This window comes from Cyprinus carpio, chromosome A2, assembly GCF_018340385.1.
Source record: "Cyprinus carpio isolate SPL01 chromosome A2, ASM1834038v1, whole genome shotgun sequence".
In the NCBI taxonomy this organism is placed as follows: domain Eukaryota; kingdom Metazoa; phylum Chordata; class Actinopteri; order Cypriniformes; family Cyprinidae; genus Cyprinus; species Cyprinus carpio.
Window position 1 is genome coordinate 15,913,114 of NC_056573.1, and position 14,562 is coordinate 15,927,675.

General features: G+C 37.4%; 2 protein-coding genes and 1 long non-coding RNA gene across 6 annotated transcripts; 1 reads left to right on the forward strand and 2 right to left on the reverse strand.

Annotated features, from left to right (window-relative positions):
• The first annotated feature begins 52 nt into the window (after positions 1 to 52).
• On the forward strand, positions 53 to 6,657 carry LOC109102689. Of its 3 annotated transcripts, XM_042775641.1 has the most exons (7): positions 53 to 1,308; positions 1,604 to 1,658; positions 1,744 to 1,772; positions 2,093 to 2,164; positions 2,264 to 2,346; positions 2,759 to 3,158; positions 3,265 to 3,996. In XM_042775641.1, the coding sequence occupies exons 1-7, from the start codon at positions 1,201 to 1,203 to the stop codon at positions 3,280 to 3,282; spliced, it is 765 nt and encodes a 254-aa protein (XP_042631575.1). In that variant the 5' UTR covers positions 53 to 1,200; the 3' UTR covers positions 3,283 to 3,996. The 3 variants fall into 3 exon arrangements, with proteins under 3 accessions (XP_042631575.1, XP_042631582.1, XP_042631569.1); XM_042775648.1 differs by lacking the exons at positions 2,759 to 3,158; positions 3,265 to 3,996 and adding an exon at positions 5,485 to 6,657; XM_042775635.1 differs by having other exon boundaries at positions 2,759 to 3,996.
• Positions 4,132 to 5,485, reverse strand: LOC109102681. Its single transcript, XR_002019931.2, has 2 exons — positions 4,855 to 5,485; positions 4,132 to 4,370 (listed from the first exon to the last, which is right to left on the reverse strand). It is a non-coding gene; the product is annotated as an uncharacterized LOC109102681 (long non-coding RNA).
• A 365-nt stretch (positions 6,658 to 7,022) lies between the features above and the next one.
• LOC109090713 (serine/threonine-protein kinase PRP4 homolog) lies at positions 7,023 to 14,533 on the reverse strand. 2 transcript variants are annotated; one of them, XM_019104549.2, is made up of 15 exons: positions 14,262 to 14,533; positions 12,769 to 13,911; positions 12,514 to 12,636; positions 12,063 to 12,215; positions 11,899 to 11,980; positions 11,368 to 11,575; positions 10,709 to 10,782; positions 10,290 to 10,380; positions 10,011 to 10,158; positions 9,651 to 9,788; positions 9,422 to 9,575; positions 9,223 to 9,337; positions 8,943 to 9,094; positions 8,777 to 8,863; positions 7,023 to 8,105 (listed from the first exon to the last, which is right to left on the reverse strand). In XM_019104549.2, the coding sequence occupies exons 1-15, from the start codon at positions 14,306 to 14,308 to the stop codon at positions 7,902 to 7,904; spliced, it is 2,919 nt and encodes a 972-aa protein (XP_018960094.2). In that variant the 5' UTR covers positions 14,309 to 14,533; the 3' UTR covers positions 7,023 to 7,901. The 2 variants fall into 2 exon arrangements, with proteins under 2 accessions (XP_018960094.2, XP_018960092.2); XM_019104547.2 differs by having other exon boundaries at positions 7,024 to 8,105; positions 12,496 to 12,636; positions 14,262 to 14,532.
• Positions 14,534 to 14,562: the final 29 nt, after the last annotated feature.

Here is a 14,562-nt window from a genome sequence, read left to right on the forward strand (position 1 = left end):
GTCAGAATTTTTTTTTCCTTATCTACCCCTAAATGGTGGCTTAAGGGTACTAATAGACTCCCTTTATGGCTAAATAAGTTAGTAAATAAGAGCTTTTGAGTGAACTTTCCCAGTGGCAAAGATCATTTCACACTTTTTTTCACCATGTCTGTGAGGTGAGAATAACTAACAACTTTTAAATGTGATACTTGGCATTCAAATCTGGTAGACGGCCACAAATGTGGCAAGAACCGTTGGGACTGTGACGCACATTATCTGTCTAGTTTACTCACTGTGGGTCTTGTGGGGAGACACCTATGTACTCACTAGAAAACAAGACACGTGCTTTCACACACCATACACAAGAATTTCAAAAATCCACACACAACACCCTCAAAAAGTACCTTGAATTCAAATTGATGTGCAATGTGTACTTTTGTACATAATAACTCTACCTTATCTACTGATTAAAAAACTGCTGAATAAAATGTAGTCTTACCTTTGGCTTTTTTTTTTTTATCTTTGGTTTATTTATTTATTTTTAATACTAAATGTTAAAGGCATTAAAATTTCTTTCAGTTTCTTTGCTGTTGAATATGTTTGTGCTGTGCAGACAGGGACAAGTAACCACAAAGCACAAACACACCTTAAATCTGTCTGCCTGCTCTGCTCACGACAGGAAGTGGCAGACAAGCCAATGTGTGTTCTTTCACCTCAGTGCAGCTGGCTTGTCAGTCACTGATAATCTGAGGTTAAATATTTAAAATAAAAAAGGTAAAAATAACAATAAATAAAACATATAATAAAAAGGATAAACACTACATTCACGATTCGATAATTTTGTCAGATTTGTCTTTAAAACCCTTTTTTGTCTATAAGGCTCCCTCTAGTGATGAACATGCACATTTTCCCCAAGCATGGAACGTTTAAAATGTTAAACATGTTTAAAAGCATGCATTTTCGGTGTTTAGGATTATCCTAGCACACCGATTATAAAGCTAATACACGTGGACTAGAGGGGCAGCGAAGGGTTGCCATGGTTTCGGCATTCCATTATTTGTGTTGGAGGAGGAAGTCGCATGTGCTTTCGCTTTTGACATCTTACATTTGACGAGATATGATGAAGTTCCCTCAGAGTCAAACTTATGCGTCCGCCGGGAACTTGGACGACAAAGAAAACTTGGAAGAACATTCCACGTTCTTATCCGGTCGAAAGGATCTATGATTGTTCTATGGAAAGCACGAGGGATAAAAACAGGTGGAAGTCGCATAATAATGGAGTGGCTTGCAGCGCACGCACCTACTAATTGCCCGTCTACTGCACCTACTGTAAGTGGCAGTAATATAAATGTTAAATGCATGTAAGGAAGAAAACAATCACAATGTAATATGTAAATAGAAGAAACCCGAAAACCAATCACGTCTCTGTATGCAAATTAGCATTACATCATCGCTTACCTGCTGAAAGTGTCAGTGGGAGACTTTTTAGGGCCAATCCAAATTTGAAATGGGGTCTTCATAGAGTATTTTGAAAAGATATATGAGCGTTTCACTAGCACATCACTGACTAAAAGTCTGTCTGTACTTGTCATGTGAATTTGGCTTATGTACGTTATCATTTTAGTGTAAGTGGCGGGTCCAGAGCAGGTTTCGGACAGATCTTACACCACCGCTTGAAGGTGAGTGCATGTCTACTGCACACTTTTCGTAGTATCGTTCCATACTTGCAGGGATGTTTTATCTTGACAATTTGATTCATCCCAGGTGCCCCTCGGTCAACAGAGTGTGATAAGGTAAGGGGTTTATTCCTATGAATATGACCCTTTATATGGGACCCAAAAGAAACAGAACCTTTATATTATCATAGTCCAGTAGCATGTCATCAATTGGGGTTTTGGGGTGAATATCTTGTTTTAAACTTTGAACCTTCACTATTTTGTCTTTGCCAACAAAAGGTTTCAAATAGTAATAAATATTTTTTTTTTCATCTCTGCTAGTGAAATGTTTTTAATAGATATATTACATATAACTAGACAGTGTGTCCACATAGGTAACCTTAGATGACATATCCTTTGTCTATTGACACTGTTGTTTGAATATTCTGTGTTCACAGGACGTCTACATTACTCAGTTAGTACAGCGACTGGAAAGTCTGTACATGTCTGTGGCAGTGAACACACAACAGGTATCAATGTTTCTTCTGCATATGAAGTTACTTTAGCTGCGAGTGTAACTGAGTATTATTTAGTTTATCATAAAGATTGCAATGCATTTTATTTTGCAGGTATCTTTGGTAGGCAGCATTTCTAATGCCTGTATGGCACAGGAACCAACCACCTGTTGCAGCCAAACAAAATCATCCCAAGTGTAAGTGGATACTGACTTCTGCATTGCCAGCCAGATGACAGCCATTAGTGTGACAGGGTCATCTAAGCATAAAGCGTTTTGAAATATCTATCCTAATAATGCTGGCAGTGGCAGTATTATTTGCAATAGGTGTTCTATTACTTTTTTAATTTATTTGATTTGCTTTAATGTAAAATTAATATCTTAGAAATGTAGATCAGGACTTGGCACAGAGACTTGATGTGTTTGACAGGAATCTTAACCTTTTGTTGAACTGAATGTAGCTTTGTATCCTGCTGCAACACTAGACTTCTCATGCTTTGCCAACCTGGAATTGATACTCCATGCTTGGACATCTACTGAAGAGGTTACATGGCATCTAGAGAAATATTTCTCTTGTAATTGCTGTTTCTGTACTAATTATTTTCTTCAGCTCAAATCAACATCATAAAACCCAGTTAAGGATGCTGTCACACAGATGGCAGAGGCTTTGTCTTCAGCCTCTAATCCTCTGGGACACACAAGAACACATTTCTCAACATAAACCTGAGGTAAAAACCGGAACAGAACTGGAAATCCACCCCATACAGGTCATTGTTTCTCCAAGGGGCGAACGACCAGATGAGATCAAGGGAATCAGTAATTCCCTTTGTAGCAGATACAATAATGAACCATCTGAATCAATCGAATCTGAAAACAGTGACCTCTCTGACCAAGAGAAAGACAATAAACCTATATTCAAATGTGAAACTGCTGTAGAATTGGACCTGAGGCCAGACTCATTTAGAGATCTAGAACTTGCAGAAGGAACAGGAGAGCAAGTGTATCCTGAGGTACTTCCATTTCCACTCAAAGATTTCAACTTTAGGCAGTTGTTATCCACAGCAGATGATTTGGATAGCCAGCACAACCTGTGTTTAACCGACCCTTGTCTCACAGCTATGGCTGCACGCATGATAATGCTGGAGAAACTTCAAACTGCGACTATACAGAAAGAACAAGGAAAAACAGCCAGATCTCGTCCAGCAACTGCTTTGGTTCGAAGCGCCGGTCGTCTGAGACGTGTGGAAAGCCCTTGTTCTCAGGTAGAACACTTCAGGACTAAAGGAAATAATTCAGGTTTAGATGATGTTACAAAACGCACCCTGTCTACAAGCACTCATTCAAAGTCTATGCAACGTAATCGCCCATCCCCAAATTCTGGGAAGGTGTGGACTGGATTTCAGCAGCCACCGGCTTTACCTAAGAAGTCACACTCTGGTGTGGTCAGATTAAAGAAGACTGAAGCCCTTGTTCAAGATCTTGTTGTTCATTCGAGCATGTCACCAAAATGCAATAGTCCAAATAGTTCCAAGAGATGCAAACCCACAAAGAAAGCCATGCCACAGCATCAGAAGACTTCCTCTGAAAAGGCTAGTGTTCCTGCTAAAGCTCTTTGCAGGAAAACATAATAATTTGTAAGGTTTTTAAGATTGAAGATTAACAGTGTGTTATTACCTGTGTGCAAGTTACTGTATTTATTGTTCCAAATTCAATACAAGTTGAGCTCCATCAACAACATTTGTGGCATGCTGTCAGTTACCACAGAAAAACAACTTCAGTTTTGGGGAAAACCATTTTACACAGTAACCCAAAACATTTCTTCAGTAGCTCTGTTTTATTTGTGGGATTTTGGGTGCTTTTTATTGATATAGACAAGTGATAAGGCACATGCGCTAACCACATGCAGCAAAACTAACTGTAATACAGTGTTATTCATTTATCAAAACACTTCTAAGTAAAAATGAAATAAAAACAGACAATAAGTTATTGTAAAATTCACCATTTATTAATATTCTTGTGAAATATTGGCTGTATAATCTGACAAGAAATGAACATATTATGCTGTGCACAGATGTCGGGAATTTCCCCCTTGAATGGATAAGAAGATGAGCTCTTGAAAGGCACTTCAATAATAGAGTAGGACAGCAGCTGGTCATCAAGATCTCTCTCAAACTTGGGAGTCACATGTGGCCATGAAAGTAGGGAAAATTTGAACACTTACCCTGAAAATAGAATGGAAAATGGTTAGTTGTGGTTAAAGGAATAGTTACTTTTGTGGATGACATGCAAACATTTATTTCTTAAAAATGAAAAGCATTACCTTTTGGTTGATAAATCTGGAATGTTTAATACCAGATTGCAACGATTTTTATTTAGATTTTGGTTGATTTATTTGTTATGTTTGATAAGAGTTTGCTTTTGGTTGATTATATATGGTTGTGTATGAATTTACCAGATTGCAACGATTTTTATAATAATAATAATGAATTACCAGATTGCAATTAGGTAAAAATTGGGTTGTACTGTATGAATACATTTGGATTTGACTAAATTATTTATATATATTATATAAAAAGAAGAAAAAAAAAATAATTAGTTGTTGTAATTTTTTATAGGCTAAATGAGGAACTACTTCTTAAATCATACTATATTGTCAGCTTAAAATCAACAGCTTAATTCTCTAAGAGCTCGCTCTAAAACAGAAACCTTTTCCAGATGAGATTTCCTTTAAGAGTCTTCTTTAACAGACAGCACCTACAATACAGAGAATAAATATACCAGTATCTTGATACATTACAGAAAGCACACATTCTTGAAATATCCTGGGGAAATACACAATCATCAGCCGACACAAAAGGTGACTAAATCAGTCCATTTAGGTCTTGAATAAAAAACGGTCCAAGAACGAACCTCTGTGGTACACACCAATGGATAAAGTCAATGCAAGGTCCTCACAAAGCTGAATATGGATAGGTTATTCTGTGATCATTATTCTGTTGTCTTTTTCATTTTTCTTTTCTTTTTAATTTTATATTTCATTGAATTTGCACATACAAAATAAAAGGGTTTTAAACACAGAAAAATACATAACTGGCTTTATATTTATCATTATATTTGGGGTCCTTAGCAGTTCTAAAACCCTTTGTATGTTGTCAAGTTCATTGATATCATCTCATATCTACATCCCAAAAAGCTGGATTAGAAATGTAAAATAAAGGCATTTATTGATACTACAGATGAGATGGGAACATTAATCCCATGAGAATCAGCCCTCTGAACTGGCTGTTCATTTCTAATCAGATCTTTGCTTTGTGTTGGATCTAAACATGCCTTTAGGAGTGACCTGGATAAAGGGCCTTGAAGAGGTCTCGTCCCTTTGAAAGCAGAGGCAGGCAGGAGGATGATGGACAGACATGTCTCCATTGGCCAGAGAATGTACTCGAACACAAAGAAACAGTGGGAGAAACAGCACAAACAGCAGTTAGTGTCAATGAAACAAAACCCACCATAAGGTTCCAAAGACACTGAATTATGTTCGTACTATGATTAATTCAAATTAAATGCTTGAAAGACAGACAACTTGTGGGAACTCTAAATTCATGTTTTTTTTTCACCACAAAACAGCTTTATTTTTATATTGTTTAATGATAACAAATAATGTGAATTTACAATAAATTCTAATTATTCCATTATCATGCAGGACAGGCTTGGCAAAAGATAACAGGCAGATAATTCTTCCAGCATACTTTATGACCGGTCTATCTTTTAGATTTGGAACATAAGGAATTGAGATATGAATAAAGAAGCAATTACCGCTTATAACAAGCAGATTCATAGATCAGAGCAGGAAAATCCCTGTATCAAAAGACAACATGGTCACAAACACAAGAACAGTCACAAAAAAGACATCTAAATTGTCTACGCATAGTGAAAAACACACCAGAGGGTTTGTACAGTAGTGCATTGGAATCCATACATATTACATTTTCTCATGCATGTTGAAAAGCACTCAATAGATTGTACAAAAGCTATGACACATAAGTGTAACAACTCTGAAAAAGGTGAGGTATGTCTATCAGAGGCAGTACACTGAAGGTGCTCAGTCCATTGCAAATACTTGGATTTACTCTTACCCTTAATGTCAACTGTAACCGGTTCCTTCCATTTTTGAGAAAGCGATAGTCAGTCTTTTCATTCATATTGACTGTTTTGTCTCTGTGTGAAACACCACAACAGAAGCTCTGTTCCAAAATCTAGTGAAGCTGCCTCACTACCTATTGCATACTAAGGCAGCACCCTCAAAAGTGAATGTTTTGGAATGCTCCACATAGGTTCTCAACTGCAATACTATATCAAACATAAAATACTGAAACATAATAAATGCACGTCATACAAAATTTGAGTAAAAGTATATTTTTTCATTTTACGCTTTTTTATATTACTTTTAAGTATTGTGCAATGTATACTACCGTTCAAAAGTATGGGGTCAGTAAGTTTTTTTTTTTTTTTTTTTTTTTTTTTTTTTTGGAAGAAATTGATACATTCATTCAGAAAGATGCATTAAATGGATGAAAAAGTGACAGTAAAGACATTTTCCATGTCACATTTCAAATAAATGCTGTTCTTTTGAACATTCATCAAAGAATCCTAAAAAAAGATATCATCGTTTCCATAAAAATACTAAGCAGCACAATTTTTTTTTAACACTGAAAATAATAATGAATGTTTCTTGATCACTGAATCAGAATATTAGAATGATTTCTGAAGGATCATGTGACACAGAAGACTGGAGTAATGGCTACTGAAAATTCAGCTTTGCCATCACAGGAATTGTTATTTAAAATTGTAATAATATAACAATATTACTTAATATATTACATAATATTACATTTTTAAACAAATAAATAAAAATTTAAGAACCCAAACATTTGAACAGTAATATAATATAATATAATATAATATATGATGCCTCACTAGGTTTTGGTACAGAGCAAAAGGGTGACAAAAGGTTTCAATGCATGTCCATTTCTCCAAATGACATTTTGTAAACATGCAGGAGAAGCCTCAAGGGCAGTATGATGACACTTTATTTTGGGCTTGAAAAGAACGCAAAATATCGATGGCGTTTGTTTTGGAAGGATTTGCTTACCTTCAGTGTACCGATAGAGGTGTACAACCTGCCTTAACAGAGGAGGCCTTCCTGCAGACCAGGTCAAGCAGGACCCAAGACCTCAGATTCTGCAGAGACACACCTAGGGCAAGGGGCATGCCGTGGGCCTGCACGCCATGTTGAGTTCTCACTCTCACACCTAGGGGAGGGTGGATATAGACAGCATTTATGCTGGTCTTAAAGAAGTCACACTCTAAACAGTCCTTGGTGGTTGAGTAATATTTGGTTTACATAAAGTTTTAGAATTTTACATAAAATATGAAGTCTATGAACTGGATATTTTTACACTCTGAACATTGAGCATAACCTGAAATATATTTGACATTATTGTTAGCAAGAAGCTGTGTATAAAGCATGCAATCTGAACAATATAGATTATCTTGAAAGATTTTCTCTTTACAGCTTACAGGGTGTTTTGTAGGTCATCTAATTATAATAAAATAAAGTAAATCTTGATTGTATCCTGCTCTGAAATGTACTACAAATAAAACAGCATGGCAATAAAACATGCAAATGTTTTTTGTTGTCTGAGTCATATCTGCAGATACAAAACCCATCATAAATCTCTGAGATATGCTGCTGATCATATCCTCTCCTGGATAAAAGGATGCTGTAATGCCTGGTTGATGGTGATCCGCTTAGCAGGATCCAGCATCAGAATCTGGTCCAACAGATCTTTGAGCTGAACAACCTTCTTTCGCTGGTCCTCTGGTAGCGCCTGGCGACCCACCATGTCCATCGACAGGTCCTTAGTTGGGTTAATGGTACTCATGACAGTGACCTTTTCCTGCAGAGTTAGAGACATATGTGTAGAGAGGAAGAACAGAAAAAAGGTGCAAGGTCAAATAAAAAATGCCTTTAAGTAGTCTGAAATAATCAATACAGATATTTTTCATAGTTATAAAAGTAGGGCTGCATGATTCATTGAAAAAAGAAAGAAAATCACAAAATGGCTTGGCAGAGTTGCAAAGTCAGTAGTTTTCACGTGGGGTACAGTACAACTATCCTCCCTTAGGTGTAAGAGTGAGTGCACAACCTGGCGTCTATAGTTGTACTTTATTGTATTTTACAGTACAACTGTACTTCAGTTTTTCTTAAATACAGTATTTTTTATTTTACAGTGAAATTGCAATAGTGATATATATCTTTATATTGTTGTTTTTTCATTATAACATTATTATTTAGTAAAAACACTTTAGTAATAACATTTTTATTTAGTAATAGCATTATTATTGTTATTATTATATAATGTAGCCAAAAATTTCAAATTTCTAATTGTGGACAGATAATTAGCTAACTAATTAACATATAATCATATTGATATATAAAAAAAATTTGGCCAAACTGTGCAGCCCTATAAATAAGCACAGTCTGGAAAAACTCAAGATTTTTTTTAAAATCAGTAATATTACAATTAGATAATTTTTCCCCCCCAAATCATGCAGCCCATATACTTACCCTCTCAGTGACCTTGTCCACCTCTGTATACAAAAAGTTAGAGCTTTGGTCAAAGTGCTGGTCCTTGAACAGACCCTTCCTGATCATCTGTGAATATCAAAAAAAATATTTTGTCTATTTTTTTAGTATATTTTGTTCTAATTTGTAATATCTGATGAATTCTTACTTTATTAGGCAATTTTCCTTTCAGGTCCATGGCAAGTTTTAGCATGTGGTTATTTGACTTTCCGGGGAAAAGGATTTTTCCTGTATATAGTTCATAGAGAGTGCAGCCAACAGACCACATATCGATTCCATAATCATATGACTTTCCGATGACTACAGAAAGAGGAAGAAAAACTCTGAGCTTAAAAACAAGCATTACCCAAGTTCAGATGTATTTATTAAAAGTCTTTATTTTCAGTGTACTAAGATGGTTTAATTTGATTTGTTATGTTTTTACTTACTGATCTCAGGTGCCCTGTAGAAGCGGCTGACCAGATATGGTGTTATGTCATTGTCAGCCACATGTGACGCTGAGCCAAAGTCGCACAACTTGAGGATGGTCTTGGATTCGTTCACCTACAGAGTATCAAATATGTTCATATTATAAGACAGAGATGGAAGTCAGTGTCCAATATTTATGGTAGAAGAATTGTGACTCACTAGAATGTTGTCAGGTTTGATGTCAGCATGCAGGATGTTACAGCGTTTGAGGAGTTTGAGGGCCAGGAAAAGCTGCTGGCTGTACGAACGCACAGCCTTGATGTGTAGCCCAACGTCCTTACCATACTTCCTCAAGACCTCCCGCAGGTTCATGCTACAGCCAGAAAACAAAAAAAGTTGCTTTAAGAGAAGAACTTTGATGCATGTGAATCTGTTGACTGTAATGTACCTGAGTGGTTCGAACACCAGACACAAATGCTGCTTGTGGTAAAAGTGCCTAAAGAGCCGTAAACAGTGGAATTTGTCATCTGCATCTGCGTCATTCAGTTTCTTCAGAAACTCCAGCTCTTTGAGGCCTGTCTTTTGCCTGTGGGACAAAACATGTGGCTGTCTGTCACGTTCAGACCACATCTACACCTAATCTAAATCTCAGTTCCTGTCCAAATAAATCCCCATGACACAATTTGTTGAGAACATTAAAACTGTGGACTTAGGCAAAACCACACATTGTGGTTTGAATAGAAATCCAACTGTACCAGACAGAAGTGTTTAAAGGCTAGGCATCCAGGTTTTAAGGGAAGTGTCTTACATCATCTCATTGTTGCGAATTATTTTCACTGCCATTTCCTGATTGGCTCGGGCCAAGTCTCTGGCTCGGATCACATTACTGAAGACACCCTGTCCAGTGTAGCCGTACACCCCGTAACGTTTGTCCAACACCTCACCAATATTCACACCTGAATACATTAAAAGAACAATCACATTTTTGATGACCTCTTTAACATGAGACCCTAGATATTTTCAATCTTATAAAAGTTTTGGATTCTGTAGATTGAAATACAGCATTTGCTTCAAGACAACAGCTTACGGTAATAGCCCTCTGCATCTGTCCAGTTATCTCTGAGACTTGGGTTCTCCTTAAAGTCCTTGCCAATGCCTGTGGCCCGTAACCTGTCACTCTGCGGAGAGAGATTAGATGTGGATTTGTCACTGTCAACATGATTGAATTCAGAGTTGATTAAAATGTTCATTCATGAACGAGTGACTGACACAGTAAGAGACCATTTCACAGTTTGATGGGCCTCAAGATCCAGTGAGCACCAGAGTCAGATTACATACTTGGGGGAAAAAAGCTTTGAACAATGTTTCCAGCAGAGAAACAACAGCTTGCACAGGACTATGCAACTCTACCTGTAGAGATCCCCTTACATGGACAAATTCAATCAAATTCTGAAGCTTGCAAAGCCATTGACATATGCAATGGAAAGCAGGAACTTGGCTACTCACGTCAAAGTAAGCAGTGAACATGTCATCCGACTCTGTGAACATATCAGGTGCTGGTGGCTTTTTCAGATTATCACCTAAAGAAAAATAATAATGATGAAATGAAAGGAACTCAGACTTGCTGATAACATATCAGACCACCTTGCATTACATCAGAGTAAATGTTTCATGTCTCAAATTTCAGTGACTCTTTCTTTTTGTATTCTTAAAAAACTGATATGAGAGCCATTTTAGATTTTATACTGACACCTGTTGGCATGGATGTAGCATCAAGCAAATGTTATTAGTTACTAGTGCTGTCACAGAAATATCCTATGTGTAGGTATTTATTAAAAATATTATAACAAATTGTGAAAATGTAAACATTTTAAATAGGCGATTGGGCAGCAAAAATGATTCACAATTTTCTGATCACTGCATATGAATCAACAGGATTTTTAATCCCTAATTTAATCCCTAGATGAGTAGTCGTGATCACTCACTGTTCATGCAATCTCAAAATGAGCGGGGACCACCTTTTGTACAATATAATAGTTTAATCCAATCTGTTTATCCCATGCATGTGTACATCTTTTTAAACATGATTGTTAAACTTAATTTGTAAAACTTTTTATTGAGGAAAGTTCACTTTTTTTAATTAAAAGATTTTGTAGATGACATACCATTTTTTTCTTGAGAGACAAGACTATGCTTGGCCTTCACATTATCCTCAAACATGTCCAGGTTCTCTTGCTCGTAGGCTTTGACATCAGCAGCCACACGCTCGAGGATGTCATCAGGTGATGGCGATCTGCTTTGAGTGCTACTCTGAGGACTGCCGTGATCTGAGAGTCCTGACATGTTACTGTCCTCATTTACTGGCTTATATTTCTGTACAGGACACATTACAAATACAATCACATTACATACTATACTGTTCAAAAGTCTGGGGGTTGGTAACAAAACAGTGGTGATGCTTGATATGTTTTGTTGAAACTGTGACACACTTAAAAGTAGAGCATTTTTTGAAATAGAAAAATCTTTTGTAACATTGTCTTTACTGTCACTTTTGATCATTTTAATGTATCCTTGCTGAATAGAAGTATTCATTTCTTCCTCAAAAAGATCTTATTTATCCCAATCTTTAGTGTACGTTACATTAGAGTACGTCTAAAACAAAGTAAAAGCCACACAATAGATAAAAATGCTCTAACCTGAATGATGGCCAAGCGCTGAAGTCTCCTCTGCTCTATCAAAGCCTCCTCATCCTCTTCATCAACGTCATAATCCTCCAGCCTAGACACCGATTAATATTCATGATTGAGTCCAAATATGATCAGTAACATAAAAGCAAAACATCATTTTCATTAATACTCACACTTCATCATCTGAGTCCTCCTGTTCAGGCTTCATTCCTTCAGACAGACTGCCCTTAAACATGTCCTCTCTTTCCCTGCTCCTTCTCTTCCTTCTTTCCTGTGATGCCGAACGCACCTGCTGTCTGCGCTCCATCCTGTCATGCTCCCTAGATCTACACAATAGTAATGGCGTTTTAATTCTACTGAGAGAAGTTATAATAGGTAAATTAGAATTCAGATGTAAATTTGATGCCGCCTGTTATTAAAATTCCATTAAAGCCCCTCGTTTAAGACAGCAAACAGAATCCTTTACTGCTATTTTTTACAGAGGATGTGTAAAATAGTTACAAATTCATTGTGCATTTACTTTTAGCTCATTGAAGCTTATTGGATAGTTGTATCCTCTAAATGAGGAGTTGCACATTTTTAAATGCTAGCACACAGCACAGTCACCTGTGTGTGAGAGGAGACCTGTTGGTTCGTCTCCTGGGAGAACGGGACCTTCGTCTGACAGGGGAGTGGTTTAACCTTCGTCTGGAGTTCAGAGAGGGACTCTCATCTCTATGGCCCCCTGCGGCATCACGAGATCGCATCCTGTAAGTATAACAAAACAATATGAAAGTGAGTTTAAACAAAGCTTAATTTTGGGTAACAACAAGGAACGTTCAAAAGAACAATATCAGTAATAATCTAGCTATCAAAAATGTAAACAAACAGAGCTAGAACCTGTCATCTGAGAATCTCTGCCGAGACCGAGATGGGCCTTTCCTTGGAGGGGATCTGTTGTGACATGAAGATCTGTCCTGTCTGGATGCCCTGTCTGTGCTCTGAACAACAGGGAAGCGTTCAGGTGCGCGGTGGCCCCTGGGCCGCACAGACAGACCGTGCTGTTCTGGACCTTGTTTTCTGCTAGGAGATTGATTCTCTTTTCCAGATGAGGCTTCTTTTGAGGCGGCTTTCACTGATTTCTTGTCTCTCTCTCTGTCAGATTCTGGCAAGTTTGTGTTTCTTTCTTTAGACCTAGACTTGCTCCTTCTTGCTGAGGATCTGTGGGCTTCAATTTGCTCTTCAGGCCGTGTGGTTGATTTTTTGTAGCTTGATGGCAATCCCTTGGACTTCACAGGAGATTTAGACCTCTGACAACTGTCTTTGGATCTCTCAATGCTTCGGGATCGTCTCCGCTCCCTTGCCTGGATGGGACAACTAGGTTTCTCACTGATGTTAACATCTAACCCATTCTTACTAACTCTTTTTTCTGATTTATGGGCCCGAACTACCTTCTCGTCAGACGTGCTTCTGTCTTCCAAACAGGGATCAATTTTTTCATCATCTATGTAATCCCGTCCAGATCTTCCAGCATGTCCCACCACTATTACTTGCTCATCTAAATCTTCTCTCTGCTTACCATTTCGCACAGCTTGATGGATCTCCTCATCCTCCTCTGAATCTGAGTTATAACCCTGTAATATCAGTCCCATACCTGATTGCACAGCCCCTTCCATCAGCTCATTATTAAGCTCTGCTTGAATCATTGCCTTTTGTTTCTCCAGATCCTCCAGAGCAGCAAGGTCATCAAGTCTGGATCGCTTTGGAGAGATGACTGCACCTTCATAGTCAGCAGAACAGTCTTGATCATCCTGGAATGAGTCTCTGTGTTTCTGCTTATGTTTGCGTTCGTACTTGTGCTTGTGGTCCCTCTCATCTGGTGAGGGATATTTATGTTTTCTGTGCTTGCTCCGATGTTTGTGTTTACTTCTCTTGTGACTTTCCACCCTGGCAATGTCCAAGTTATCTGCTTTTCTAGCTCCGTCTTCACCAGGTACATATTCCTTTTTTTCATGCACACTGTCAGAGCTCTCCACATCATCTCTGGAAAAGAGGAAATTACAGTAAAATAATATTATTATACTTTATAAAGGGAACAACCAAGATAGTCTGGTTTTGATAAATGACCACAGTTATAAGGTATTCAAGAAGTATGTTCCATTTTTGTTGGTTTAAAGTATATACAAAACAAACAAACAAACAAACAAACAAAAACATCCAGCTGGTTTATGCTGACCACCGAAACAGAGAAGTGCGTTAACCGATACTCTGACAGAAAACTACGTGTTAAAAAAGTTGTACGGAAACGTTTTCTTTCTCAATACACGTAACCTATATTTATATATCTAAATACCAAAATGATGCAATATAAAGTCTGTAAAGGTGTTACTTACACATTATACTTTGCTATTGTTTTGGCTAACACGTCCATTTTCGCCATCTTGATTATTCCTGCTGAGTCGATTGACAAAGAGAGTCGATTCACGATTCAGTCAGGCTATGCTACCAGTATTAACTTAAAAATAAGCGATCAAACTGTCCTCCAAATATCAATTTAAAATGTTATTAACACTTCCATCTCAGTATACATTATTATACAGTGGAAAGTTTTAGAACAGATTGACTGAATCACTGAACCGATGAATCAATCGTTTGGACTAACCACGCATGCGTACAAACGCAGACGAACTAACA

Bases quoted from the DNA above. Each gene is read 5' to 3' on its own strand.
- LOC109102689 (XM_042775635.1), top strand. From the start codon at position 1,201: ATGATTGTTCTATGGAAAGCACGAGGGATAAAAACAGGTGGAAGTCGC. The intron at 1,309-1,603 runs GTAAGTGGCAGT...TTATCATTTTAG, and splicing joins GCCCGTCTACTGCACCTACT to TGTAAGTGGCGGGTCCAGAG. The intron at 1,659-1,743 runs GTGAGTGCATGT...GATTCATCCCAG, and splicing joins TCTTACACCACCGCTTGAAG to GTGCCCCTCGGTCAACAGAG.
- LOC109090713 (XM_019104547.2), bottom strand. From the start codon at position 14,308: ATGGCGAAAATGGACGTGTTAGCCAAAACAATAGCAAAGTATAATGT. The intron at 8,864-8,942 runs GTAAGAATTCAT...TGATATTCACAG, and splicing joins AAGGAAAATTGCCTAATAAA to ATGATCAGGAAGGGTCTGTT. The intron at 8,106-8,776 runs GTAAGTATATGG...CTAACTCTGCAG, and splicing joins TGGACAAGGTCACTGAGAGG to GAAAAGGTCACTGTCATGAG.